This window comes from Lissotriton helveticus, chromosome 11 (assembly GCF_964261635.1).
Source record: "Lissotriton helveticus chromosome 11, aLisHel1.1, whole genome shotgun sequence".
In the NCBI taxonomy this organism is placed as follows: domain Eukaryota; kingdom Metazoa; phylum Chordata; class Amphibia; order Caudata; family Salamandridae; genus Lissotriton; species Lissotriton helveticus.
In genome coordinates, this window is record NC_136072.1 from 581,024,764 (window position 1) to 581,039,215 (window position 14,452).

General features: G+C 47.3%; 1 protein-coding gene and 1 pseudogene across 1 annotated transcript in view; both read left to right on the forward strand.

Moving 5' to 3' along the window:
• XPO7 (exportin 7) overlaps window positions 1–14,452 on the forward strand; it is a 486,858-nt gene that overhangs the window by 363,477 nt on the left and 108,929 nt on the right. Inside the window, exons 19-20 of the mRNA XM_078665516.1 lie at window positions 13,048–13,155; window positions 13,887–13,969. Coding sequence (XP_078521642.1) covers window positions 13,048–13,155; window positions 13,887–13,969 — 191 coding nt within the window. The remainder of the gene's footprint in view (window positions 1–13,047; window positions 13,156–13,886; window positions 13,970–14,452) is intronic.
• On the forward strand, window positions 6,409–7,312 carry LOC144792023 (uncharacterized; annotated as a pseudogene).

The following is a 14,452-nucleotide window of genomic DNA, read 5'->3' on the forward strand; positions in this document are numbered from 1 at the left end:
TGGACATTCAAGAACTAGAAATGCGCCAATCGTTTCCCTGGGTGGTTGACCGAGTTTCGACCTGTGATCAATTCAGGTCATCTTCAGGACCGGGTTACAATGAAATTTGTCGGTGCTGTCCAAGAGGGAAACAAAGGGGAAATAATAAGGGTAGTGATGGTTGTCTGCAAGACCCAACTAGAACATGCGAGGAGTGGGCCAAATACCTGTTTAGGTGTGGGACAGGGTGCCAAGTGATGGTAGATCCACGTATGCACACAAGGTATGGTAAGTGAATTGTCCAGAAAGACACAACCAGAATGGTGTGTCAAGGGAATTCTGAAATGGCAGAAGAACAGTTTGCGGGAGGGGCGGGTATTTTGTTAAAAAGGTATCAGTCTGTTCAAGGCCTCACACATGCTGCATTTCGAAAGTGAAGTACCACCATGCAGCCAAGGAGGGTGGAAGGACGCATTATAAGAATACAAAGCTATATCATCCAGTGCAATTTGTGGCGCAATTCTTATTCTTTAACTTGTTGACAACTCTGAATGTCTATAACAATTGCATTGGCATTTTTTTAAATGAACAACCGTCTAGGTGATTGTATATATTATATTATTCTTTACTTGCGCCTTTTTTGCTGTTTTTCTTTTTCTCACTTGCGCCGTTCACACATTTGCACGAGCACTGTTGGGTTACCCCCACATTCAATGTATAAAGTGCTTATATTATTTTTTTTACTCATTCCTCTAAAATACCGACTGCTCCTTACAATTTCAAATAATCTGTATCATGTAAGCTGCACCCAGTCACCTTCTACACCTGGACTACACCACTGTTACCTCGGACATTCTGATGTGTAAATCTGATTCCACCTAACCGGTTCTACCTCTCATATTTTGTACATGGTGTACGCGGACTGCTACCTCGCATATAGGATACATTATGTAAGCTGCACCTACGCACTGTTGCTCTTGGATTGCACTGACTTCTACCCCTTACACATTGGTCACTCTCAAGTGTCTCTCCATTGCACTGTAACTAGTGGCTGACAGTTTTTATTTGTCGTCCTATCTCCTATACCCAACATCACAGCCGTTCTATAATGGAGCCCAACGGCACGCACACTTTTAGAATTATCTACCCTCCCACACTCACCAAAAAAGCCACTAAACGTTTTAAACATAACTTCTTGAGATCGCACCCTGAAACACCCTTTGCCGACGCCTACTTCTCACCGGGCAATGGAGCCCTGAACACTGATATCATCTTCCACACCTCACGCAGAGCCCAATGGAGAAAAGTGTTCCTATCCCTACTCACCGTCTCCACCACCAGGAAAACAACTCATGGCCTAACTCTCTCTATCACACCTTCCCGCCTCTTCTCTGGCAGGACTACCATTACTATCTACAATAACGAGATTGTCCTAATTCAATCCACGGATAAGAACCTGGAACTGCTAGACAACCTGTTCCCCAAGTTCAAAGAACACCTCTCCAAGCTGCGGATCCCCACCCAGAACTCCACCAGCACTACCACCCCTGACGTCGCAGCCCCCACCTACAACACCTATACCCCTAGCACCCCAGTAAATGACCCACCTGCGGTTTACACCCCACACTCCCCAAGAACAGTCACAAACGTCTCCACCGCATATACTAGCCGCCCCTCTAACAGGACCCCTCGTACCCCCACTCACACCCCATCCATCCCACTCCCCCCTGACTTTACAACTCCCACTCACAACACGCCACCATCTGAACACACCATCGCCCAGAGCTTATCCACCCCCCCTCCCTTCCCCCCCACGGCTGACCCCTCTCCCTCCCCAGGTCCCTCCCCACTCCCACCCAAGACACTCCCACCCTCCCAACAAAAGATACAGAACATACCGCCTCCCTTACCTTAGCATCCCCCTCTCTCCCACCTCCTATTCTCAGCCCCCACTACCCTCCTGTCTCCCCCACTGTCTTCAGCCTTCACTCACTCTTTTACCCACCGACACCGTCTCCCACTGACGTCACTACCTATGCCTCCCACCTACCGCCCATGTCACCTACTTCACCCACACCCCTCGCCCACAAAAAGGCCCCCACTTTGAATGCCATCCCACTCTTTAGCACTGCAGAACCCTCCAAAAACGCCAGCATATCCACCCCCTCGATACCCTGCCTGCTTTCCAACTCACTACTCAACGATTCTCCAATGGCTCTCATCACAAACCCCATCCCCAATCCTCCCCCTGACCAGACTTTATCCACCCTCCAGCAACTCAAAGAGGATATTCTACAAATCAAAAAAGATGTCCACGCAATCAAAGAGCTTCTCTCCTCACAGCCCAGTCTACCTCCCACCATCCCTCTACCCTACAAACGACGCACCCTCCCTACATACCCTCGCCTCCAACGACACCCGCGCTGGCCGACTATCCCCGTTCGCACTAACGCCCACCGCCCCGGCGTGTCCTCAACCCATTGTCGGACCGTGAATTATGCTCTCTACTAGGCTCTTATGGCCCAGGTCCGGTAAAACACATATCCAACGCACACATCCCCATACCCACAATTCTTACAAACCCTCTGAGGCTCCCAACACTCAACAATAGAGGTTCCGTCCCTAACAAGCTCAGAAAAGTCCCCCTCACACTAGAAAGCTCGACCACCCTTCTCTCTCCCAAACTCAAATGCATCCTACTCAATTGCAGATCGGCCCAGAGACACTCCTCCGACATCGCTGATCTCGTCTCAGCTAGGGATCTGGACCTAGCCATTCTAATGGAAACGTGGCTTACTGAAGCCTCTACCCCGATTATGGACATACTAGTCCCCCCCCAATTATCACATCATTAGGCTGGACAGGTCTCCTGGCAAGACGGGCGGGGGAATTGCATGCATTTTTAGGAGCAACCTCTCCGTTACTAAAATCACCCCCCCTCCTTCCCCTCCAGTGAACTCCTCTGCCTCGACATCACCAGTGAGGGCAAACAAGCTTGTGCTCTACATCTCATCTATCACCCGCCTGGTGACAACCTCATATTCACCCAACAACTCATGGACTTGATCACTTCCAATGCCGGTCGGCAGACAACCCAAGTCTACCTGGGTGACTTCAATCTTCACTGGAACGATCAGAAAGACACAGTGGTGAACAGTCTCAAAACTTTCCATAATGCGCTTGACCTCACCCAAATATGCGATAGACCAACACATGACAAAGGCTCGATACTCGATCTCATCATTGCCAAAGAGAACTCGACACAACTGGAGGCGATTCAACCCTGCGACTGGTCTGATCACCACATTATCACCTTCTTTATCAATGAAAAAGTGAAACCTATCCCAGCTCAACCAATCAAATCCAAAACATGGAAAAGGGACATGAAGAACCTTAACCCCTCTACCCTGCCTCCCCACATCGGCAATCTCCTCCTTCCCCCTTCAGGTGCCTCGGATGTTCAAACACTGATGGACCACTACCTTGACTCTATGAACACAGTAGTCAATGAAGTCGCCCCACTTCAACTGAAGAGAGTCTCCACCAAAACTTCTAACCCCTGGTATGATGATAGTCTCAATGACGACAGGCGTACTATGCGAATGGCAGAGCGCACCTGGAGATCGGACCCTTCAGCACTGCACCTCAAAAGGCTTAAGAACAAAAGAAACGCCTACTTCAGGAAAATAAAGCGCACAAAGGCGGACTTCTTTAGCCGTCAGTTGGACCAAGCAAAAAACAGGCCAAGAAAGCTGTTCGAACTAATCAAGACCCAAACAAAGACTCAACCCCTACAATCAAACAGCACAACAGGCGACACCCCACACTGTGAAGCCTTCTCCGCTTTCTTTAAGCTAAAGACTGACAACATAAGAAATGACCTCATCTTGGATGTAAGTCGATTCCCCAACAACACCAGAATGTCTTACACTCAACCTAAAAACAAGGCATCTTGGCTATACTTCGATACCTACTCGGAAGAAGCAATACGCAAACTGCTCTGCACCTTGAAGCCCTCTAATCACCTCACAGACCCTCTACCTGCTAATGCGGTAAAAGACTTCATCCCCTTGCCCCTCCCTCTCTGGACCAAAATCATCAACAGCTCCCTGCAACAAGGCCTCATTCCGGACTCCCTCAAGGTGGGGCAAGTCACGCCTATACTCAAGAAACCTACAGCTGATCCGTCTGACCTAAACAATTACCGGCCCATCACCAATATCCCCACCCTGGCCAAACTGCTGGAAAAATGTGTCCAACTACAACTAACTAAACACATTGACCAATTTGACCTCCTCAACCCTCATCAATCAGGCTTCCGAGCGAACCATAGCACGGAAACAGCTATGACACACATAATTGATGACGCCCTCCAAATTCTTGATCGCAATGAGTCCTGCCTCCTCATCCTTCTTGACCTCTCGTCAGCATTTGACACTGTCAAACATGAGAACTTGCTGGAGCTGCTAAGCACTAGAATGGGTCTATCGGGAACTGTTCTCAAATGGTTTTCGTCCTTCCTTCACAATCGATCACAGAAGTTCAAGATCGACAATGTGCTATCCACACCTGTGCCTGCAGATCTAGGCGTCCCACAAGGATCCTCCCTCTCCCCCACACTGTTCAACCTCGTCATGGAACCGCTCGCCACCTTGCTCCAAGCTTCCAATGTCCAATTCCATATGTACGCCGACGACACACAACTCTACCTAAAGCTACAATCTCCGGAAGATATCAAACATCTGAACTCCACGCTTATTAACACTCAATCTTGGCTGGCAGATAATCACCTCAAACTAAATGCTCTGAAAACCGAGTTCCTACTCATCTCACCCCCGACGAAACTTCCACCACTCAAACATGGCTCAATAATCTAACAGCACTCAATGTCCAACCTACCATCGTGGACTCGGCGAAATCCCTAGGCATCACACTCGACGCCAAGCTCAACATGCAGCAGCACGTTAGCAAAGCCACAAAAGCAGCTAATTTCCAAATCAACACATTGAGGAAAATTAAACCTTTCCTCCCTGCCGAAGACTTCCAAACTGCTGTACAAGCTCTAGTCATCCCTCAAATAGACTACGGAATTGTGGCCCTCAGCCGACTCCCGCTATCCACAACAGCACCCTTAAGAGCCTCCCTGAACGCTGCCGCGAGACTCATTACTGGCTCAAGAAAACATTCGCATATATCCCCAGACTTAAAGTCTCTAAAATGGCTGCCTTTTGAAGCCAGAATACAGCTAAAAATTGCAGTTATGACACACGCGGCCGTGCACCACAATGCACCCAACTACCTCGCTCAAAAGTTGTCTATCTCAGGAGGTTCGAGGTCCAATAGAAGCACAAAAAACCTACTCCTGAAACCTCGTAGATTCCGGAAAGAGAAAACATACAAGCGCTCCTTCTCTGGAATGGCACCCAGGATTTGGAACGCACTCCCGCCTGAAACTAGGCTGATCTCCTCCACTGCACTCTTCAAGAAAGAGGTGAAAAACATCCTTCTGGCCAAGATCTCCTGAACATGATTGGTGCTGGATCAGAGACTCTGCATTGCTTTGTATCACTGCTCACCTTGTCCTCTGGCACTATACTTCTAACCTGATGTTGTCACTACCAATATATGTTACACGTTGATTCACTCTCCAGATGCCCCCACTCAGTGTTCTCGCTACACTAAGACTTTGGTATAAGCTATCCACACACCCAAGGTACACATGAACACCCCTGTAGTGGGATCAATGACTTGTGCCATCTTATATTACTTGTTTACCTGATTGTATTGTGATATGTTTCATGTATGTTACTATTACCCCACCATGTTAGTGACTACTATATTGCTCCCATTATCTCTGTTCACTCCTACTGCCCCTACCCTGTCTTTGTGAAGCGCTCTGATATCCGTAAGGATCTTGTTCGCGCTATATAAAACTCTGAATAAATAAATAAATAAATCTTTTATGTCTCCCTGATTTTTAGGTCTCGCTGAGCCAGCGCATGCGCTGCTCTGAGAGACGTTTAGTGTGTGGCTCCAGAAAATGCTACCACACGCTTTGCTTGTGGCGGCCTAGAGCTTGCTGTTACGCGCACAAGTGCGCGTGCCTCGCTCCGCCTCTCCGTCTTGCGCTTTAACGCTCCTCCCCATCACAGAGCGTGTCTCGGGCTGCGCGTCTTTTTGTTGCTTGTTTTGGCTTACCGCACGCTACCTTTCTGCTCTTTTCTCTTTACTTCATTTCTATTCCCTCCCTTCACTCCTTCTTCTTTCCCACATCTCCTTCCCCTTCTTTCAACTCCTTTCCCATCCTTCGCCTCCTGCGTCTTCTCTTGTATTTCTTTCCTTCATCTAGTCCTCTTTCCCTCGCCTCTCTTCCCTTGCCTTCCTTAGGCCCACCGCCTCATTCACTCAGCTCAGAGCCTCGGACGGTCCATGGCGCGGGCCTCCCTCGCAGGGTCCGAGCTCCCGGTGAAGGAATTTGTGAGCAGCGCCGTGCTCAGAATACCAATGTGATGCTGCGTTCTCAGTGCAGAGGTCAGCCTCATGGGGTAGGTCTTGCCCGGAGAAAATGGACAGAATTATGCGTGGCAAGAGTCCTCATATAAGCCTGATTTCGACACAAATGATTCTAGCATGGAACGCAACAAAAAGGCTAAACTAGACCGTCTTGACATCAAAGTCCGGATTGATGATTCCTATTTGGTGGAAACTGTTGACCGGCAGAAAGGGTGGCAATGTCGCGTGTGTGAGCAATTTTATTTATTTATTTTTAAATCCTACACCTCAAAGTACAACTTGGTGACACACATCCTTGGCCACAGTGGCATCAAACCCCACTCCTGCCTCCATTGCAACAAACTCTTCAAACAGCCAAGTCACCTGCAGACACATCGTTTAACTCAACAAGGCACACGACCACACAAGTGCAAAGTGTGTGGTAAGGCGTTCACTCAGACGAGCCACTTGAAGAGGCACTGATGTGAAGCCATACAGCTGCCGCTTCTGTGGCCGTGACTTCTCCTAACCCAGTGAAATGTAAGCTCATGAAGTGAAACACGAGAACGGGCGCTGCCACGTGTGTGTGGACTGTGGTCTGGACTTTGCCACACTCAAGCAGCTGAAGCGTCACATATCCTCACACCAGGGTCCCATATTGTACGAGTGCCTAGAATGTAACAAAACATTCCACTACCGCAGCCAGCTGTAAAATCACATGTTGAAGCATCAGAATGTACGGCCATTTGTCTGCACTAAGTGTGGCATGGAGTTCAGCCAGATCCACCATCTAAAGCAGAACTTGCTCACGCACAAGGTAGCGTTGTTTCACTCATCTTGAAAACCCACTGCCACTTTAATCTGTGATATTTGAACTAACTCTTTGTGGAGTGGGGGCTAATGCATCCTGGGTATCGAAAGAGGGTGGAGTGTAGACATTGTCCTACTCTGAGATGCTATGTTTTTAGATCCAGATAATGCATTTAAAGGTAATATTTTATTTTAATATTTCACTAAACCAAGATGGGTCTCTTGCACCGTTCTAAAGAGGGATGGGACATTTGCTTTGTCTCCAAATATATTCTTCTAAATGTGCAAAAAAGTACATTTAACCACTGTAAAGCTGATATTCTTAGTTAGCCCACACTCAAGTGGAATCTCCATGGTGTTTGAGGCATCTGGGCTAAGGTGTGCACATGGCATTGCCACTGTCATGTCTGCAGCAGGGTGAGTGCATGGGCAGGTAGACTCCAAGGTTGCCTCTCGTATCTGTTAGTACATTTAGATAGGGTTATTTTGATACTCTATCTGTGTTCTTATATAGAAAGTGTGTTTTTGTTGTTGTTAGGTCTCGTCCTTTACCATTGCGAAGCAATGGGAAATGGGGGAGAATTCAAGTGCTCGAACGGATTGTCAAACCACCGCTTTTTTCCGTGGCGTTTTCTTCGAGTGCACGTACAGGCACGCGCATTTGGCCCATACACTTTCATGGCCATCTGTTCCTGTTCCTGTTCCTCAATGTCCCTCCCACCCTTCGTTTGATCTTGCCGAGAGTTCAGGCTAATAGCCCTCCCCCAGCTCAGAGCGCGCATCGCGGCCGCACAGCACATCAAAGGGCTTCTCCCAGCGTGTGCTGTGCAGCTTCTCCTCCCCTAATTATGTGACCGGCCGTACTTGTGTTTCCCGGCCGCTCTTGTATTTAATTAGCAGCAGCAGCATTTCTCCTGCGCCAGGCCACATCAAAGGCTCTGTGCCACTTTCACCCACACAGCAACACTTACAGACACGCAACGCCACTCACACCCACGCAAGCCCACTATCATCCACGCAACACCACACTCACCCACGCAACGCCACTCACCCAAGCAACACCACTCACCCACGCAACCCCACTCATCCACGCAACCCCACTCATCCACGCAACCCCACTCATCCACGCAACCCCACTCATCCACGCAACCCCACTCATCCACGCAACGCCACTCATCCACGCAACGCCACTCATCCACGCAACGCCACTCATCCACGCAACGCCACTCACCCAAGCAACACCACTCACACACGCAACGCCACTCACACACGCAACGCCACTCACACACGCAACGCCACTCACACACGCAACGCCACTCACACACGCAACGCCACTCACACACGCAACGCCACTCACACACGCAACGCCACTCACACACGCAACGCCACTCACACACGCAACGCCACTCACACACGCCACTCAGCCACGCCACGCCACTCAGCCATGCAATGCCACTCCACTCAGCCACGCAACGCCACTCAGCCACGCAACGCCACTCAGCCGCGCAACGCCACTCAGCCGCGCAACGCCACTCAGCCGCGCAACGCCACTCAGCCGCGCAACGCCACTCAGCCGCGCAACGCCACTCAGCCGCGCAACGCCACTCAGCCGCGCAACGCCACTCAGCCGCGCAACGCCACTCAGCCGCGCAACGCCACTCAGCCGCGCAACGCCACTCAGCCGCGCAACGCCACTCAGCCGCGCAACGCCACTCAGCCGCGCAACGCCACTCAGCCGCGCAACGCCACTCAGCCGCGCAACGCCACTCAGCCGCGCAACGCCACTCAGCCGCGCAACGCCACTCAGCCGCGCAACGCCACTCAGCCGCGCAACGCCACTCACCCTCGCAACGCCACTCACCCTCGCAACGCCACTCAGCCGCGCAACGCCACTCAGCCGCGCAACGCCACTCAGCCGCGCAACGCCACTCAGCCGCGCAACGCCACTCAGCCGCGCAACGCCACTCAGCCGCGCAACGCCACTCAGCCACGCAACGCCACTCAGCCACGCAACGCCACTCAGCCACGCAACGCCACTCAGCCACGCAACGCCACTCAGCCACGCAACGCCACTCAGCCACGCAACGCCACTCAGCCACGCAACGCCACTCAGCCACGCAACGCCACTCAGCCACGCAACGCCACTCAGCCACGCAACGCCACTCAGCCACGCAACGCCACTCAGCCACGCAACGCCACTCAGCCACGCAACGCCACTCAGCCACGCAACGCCACTCAGCCACGCAACGCCACTCAGCCACGCAACGCCACTCAGCCACGCAACGCCACTCAGCCACGCAACGCCACTCAGCCACGCAACGCCACTCAGCCACGCAACGCCACTCAGCCACGCAACGCCACTCAGCCACGCAACGCCACTCACACATTGTGGGTGCTGATTGTGGGTGCAGATTGTGGGTGCAGATTCAGAAAAAACTCAGCAGCACCACCACCATTGCAATGCAATAGGTCTCGTTTTAACGCAAATTTAAGCTATAGGCCTTGTAAATGACAAAGCCTTTTATTTATGTTCCAAAAACCAGAACGCAAAAATAAAGGGCATTATCATTTACAATGCTAATAGTTCAGACTCGCGTTATTGCGAGACCTATTGCATTTCCAATGCTTGTTTTTTTATAGTTGCTTCATCCCATAAAAAAAGACTCAATTTCGGCTAGTCATGCTGACTAGATCCTAGTCAGAAGCTGCAATTCGGATTAATATTAGAAAAAAAACTGTTACAAAATGAATGAGAACTTCAGAAAAGTATTTTTTCCTTAAAAATCCCTCTTTCAATGAGATGACTGAAGCTGTAGATTCCACATTGTTTTGGTCAAGCCTAGACTGCTCATGCGTTGTCCGCAATACATGTATCTGTTCTGTGGGCTTTTGGCATGACCGTTGATTGCCATTTGAGGTTTTCTGTGGCATTCTGAAATGCTTGCTTTTTAGTGGACTTTCACGTTTAATTGTCCCTCCTTTGTGTGGCTCATTCCCTCCCATGGCGACTTCACTAAGCGATCCTTCTCTTTGGCCATTACCCATTCAGGTTCCTCCTGGTCCGCCATCACAACGTGTTCCAGATGGCTGACTACACAGGTCAGAAGCACGGTTTAAGTAGATCGATAGGCCTGCAGGTGGGTGCTGCACTAACTCACTATTGTTTTCTGATGCGTGTGTACGCACTTTGGAAACTTATTTATTTATTTTCTAAATCGCACACGCTTCCAAAAGCATTTGAAAAAAATATTTGTTTCTATTGCTGAAGTAGAGTGAGGACATGTTTATCTTCGGCAAGCATGTGTGCACTTCAGAAAAATAATCAAATAAGTTTCCAAAGCGTGTGCACACTCGCTTCCCGAAGCGTTCGAAAAAAGATTGGTTTTATAAAGATTTTATAGTGTGTGCGTCTTTACATGTTGTTTATTTGGGTTGTTTTTAATACAAAAAACATTGTGCTTGTTTTACATTTGAGGGCCATGTTCTGTCAACAAAAGGCACGTCTCCATCTACATTGGAACTGCAGCACAGAGCTGCGCTATGACTAAATAATTATAAGGTCTCAAAAGCAAGACCGATTGCATTGTAGTCTTTTTGCTATGAATCGATTATTTTGTGTCACTTTATTTATATTTGGTGTAGCGCTGTTTTCTCGATTGGGTGGGCCTCTAGGCGCTTTTATTGACTGAAATTATATTTTCAGATTGTGGCTCCCTCTCCCTAGCACAGTTGATCTGTAAGAAATAGACTTACAACTTTACTTGTATGTCTTACTTTTGGCAGCTTATGTTTGCTATGCTAAATCATACGTTACAAAGCTGTTCGTATATATTTGCACACCGGTTTTCTCTTTGGGGCAGTATGTTTTCTATAGATCAGGCATTTGAAACAACACAAACCATGCTTCATGTGCAGGTCACTTTGAACATTTGGAGTGTGTGCACATTGAGGGAGTAAACAAGCAACTTCACTTTTCTAAATCTGATATGTTTTTCTGTTCTCCCCTATTTGAAAAAATGACAAAATATCACTAGTTTACAGAGTGCATTCACTGAGATTGAAATTATGTAATATATGCCATTGTAAATGGTCTTTTTCCGGATGTAATGTGGACTTTTGACAGATTTGTGGCCTGTGTTTCACTACCACCTTTGACACTTGACTTAGCAATTGTATGGTTCTGGGCATGTCCTGGTATTTTCCTTTTGACATTCATTGTAAATGTGAGTAGTGTAAACATCATGTGCATGATCCTACTGGAACTAACCTCGTTACATGTACCTACCACCCTACCGGTTGTATCCCTTCTGGTGTCATGGTGGCCCCTCAATCTCTTCTGTTCTTTCTACATTATATCTGAGAGGCTTCTCCTACTCAAATAGTTTTATTTTCATGTCAGCAATGAGGGAGACTTTCAACCAGTCCTGATTTTTTTTTTCAGCGAGAGCAATAAACATGTTGTGACTTTTTACTGTTATCTTCATAACTGCTTAATTGGATCAAGTGGGGGCCACCATTTTTGATTTCTAGGGACCAGCTCATATTTTTCCTCTCACAGACTTTGATCTTGAGCAGCAGAGAGACAAGCATTGGCATAGCCAATAGGTCTCGCTTTTGGGACCTTATAAGTGTTTAGCCATGCAACCAGTGATGTTGTTGCACCAAGGATATTGTGCTGCATAGCTAAATACTTATAAGGTTCCAAAAGCGAGACCTATTGGCTATGCCACTGCTTGTTCCTTTTTGCAATTATTGAGCATGATTTACATAATTGTCAATGAATATTACCTGTTGAGACGTTGTATGTTATAATGCTAAATAGTAATACCTGGTCTCAAATGGGTCTATGGGTAACCTCCTGTAGTTCTGCATTGAAACTGGTGTATGCAGCACAAACATCTGAACCCAGGTGTGTTTTTCTTGCAAATTACATAATTAAGAGATGTTCAATGTTTTTAGGTTCAAGCAAAGGCTGGAGGCATGGTCAAGTATTTGTTGTTAAAGGAGTTTCAGTCATTGTCTGTTTCTTGAGTATCCAACTTGCTGTGTATTTTTTTATTGTGCTCCCAAACGGTTTTCTTACTTTAGAGCTGTGGTCAGGAAAGCAATGCTTTTCTACAATCCAGTTTTGCCTTGCCTCACTTGGGGAGATTAGTCTTGTTTCATTCTTTGAAAAGCCCCCAATAAAAAACCTTCAGTTGAATCGAATAATGGCATTTAGATGTGCTTCTTACAGAAGTTCAGTGAAACCAGCTCAAATCAAAGTTAATAGCTACTGTACGCTCAAGCTGATCTAGCCAAGGAGTTAAGCAGCCTTCCAATGGTGGTCCATGCTGTTTCAGAATTTATATTTAGGTCAATGATGCTCTACTGGACTGGAAAGTGGGGCACAGTCTGAAACACCACAATCAGCTTATCTGATTTCTGAGAATTAAATCCTTTTCAAATGAGCGTGTTCTATTATACAAAATTAGGTGGGTGGCTTTATTGTAAATGCGATTTCGAATCACCCCCCCAATATGTATTGTTTGTTTCCACTAGACCTCTGGACAGTGGTTCTACACAAATTTGTGCTTCAGGTTTACTGTTGACTTCAAGTGTTTAAAGATGCAACCTGACAGCGTGGAAAGATGATAGTCTTATGTGAGATCATGCCTGCTTTTTTGATTTATGTATTTTTGCTCTTCCATGTTCTAGTGCATGAGAGGCATTCTGTCTTGTAATGTTCAACTGTTTAAGTCAATCTTCCTTAGCACTCTACTGCAGCTATCCATCCTACATGCCAATCTTGCAGCGTGCAATTGAACTGTGGTTCCATGACCCAGCCTGCACTACCCCAGTTCTCAAACTCATGGCAGAGCTTGTGCACAACAGGTAAGATTGAGGAGTATAAACTGCAAGAAAGCACCGAGAGTTAGTGGAGCACACTCTGTTGTCACCTTGAAGGAGATACTGCAAGAAAGCACATGTTGACTAGAGGGGCACTCTGTTGCCATTTCGAAGGAGTCTAGAGGCTCCTATTCATTTAGAAATTATTATGGATTCAAACTGCAAAGTCTTTAATAACTTCACTTGAGGCTGCAGTGAGCCCTTTGAAACAGTAGCCATAGGATTGAATCACACAAAACACATACTATTAAACGCTTTGTAAGCAAGTTTTGGGACTTCTGATACATTATATGTAAAGGAAAGTTGGCAATTTTGAAACAAATACTGCAGGGATCCCTGTTGAGTGGGAGCTATCTGCATTTCATGCTGCACAAATAGTGAAGTGAGTATTGTGGACGAAATAGATAGGGTTCAGTGCCTGGTAGAGATACTCCCAAAAAAACGATGAAAAGTAAAACTTGCATCACTTGCACCCAATGCTGTGTGGATTATGTTGGAAGGAAGTATTTGGAGTCAGGTTAATAAATGCTGCTAAGGCAACAGACTTTGGTGGAAGAAAGAGCGCAAATTACTTGCAATACAAGTAGTCTAATTAGGTCATTCAAAACAGAGCACATCCTCTAGCTAAAACTGTCATTGACTTAAGGGATAGTCCTCAATCGTTTTGACAGATATTACCTAATAAATATTTTTCACCACTTGATTTGTCTTTCCAGGTCTCAGCGGCTGCAGTTTGATGTTTCATCTCCTAATGGCATTCTTCTCTTCCGAGAGACAAGTAAAATGGTCACTATGTATGGTGGGTATTCCAGACATAGACTTTATTACTCTTTATTATGTGCAGTCTTCATAGGAAACCTTTTTCAGTGTTCCCTGTAACAAAATCATGTTTTGGAGACAAATCCATTTACCATCTTTGTTGGTCTACTTTATGTACTGACAGACAAGTTTTGGAGCTACTCAGTGCAGCCTTCTACCTCATGATGTGCCTTGTGTTGCTGCCTGGCTTGGCGGTCTGCAGGCATACCGTGGCTAGGTAAGCCAGTCCATGTAGCTTCTCTTATACCGCCGTGGTTTGGAGTCAACCAGACAATCAGCCTACCTAACTTAAGACACAACTCAACTGCTGATAATTCTATTTAATTTTGAGACCAAAGTCTGGAGCCAGTTTATAGAGGTAACTTAAAACAAGTGAGTTCTCAACATAACATAGCTTGGTTACTATATGAATCTTCAAGGAAAACCACCAAAAGTGAATCCAAGGAAGAGGCTTGACAAGGGT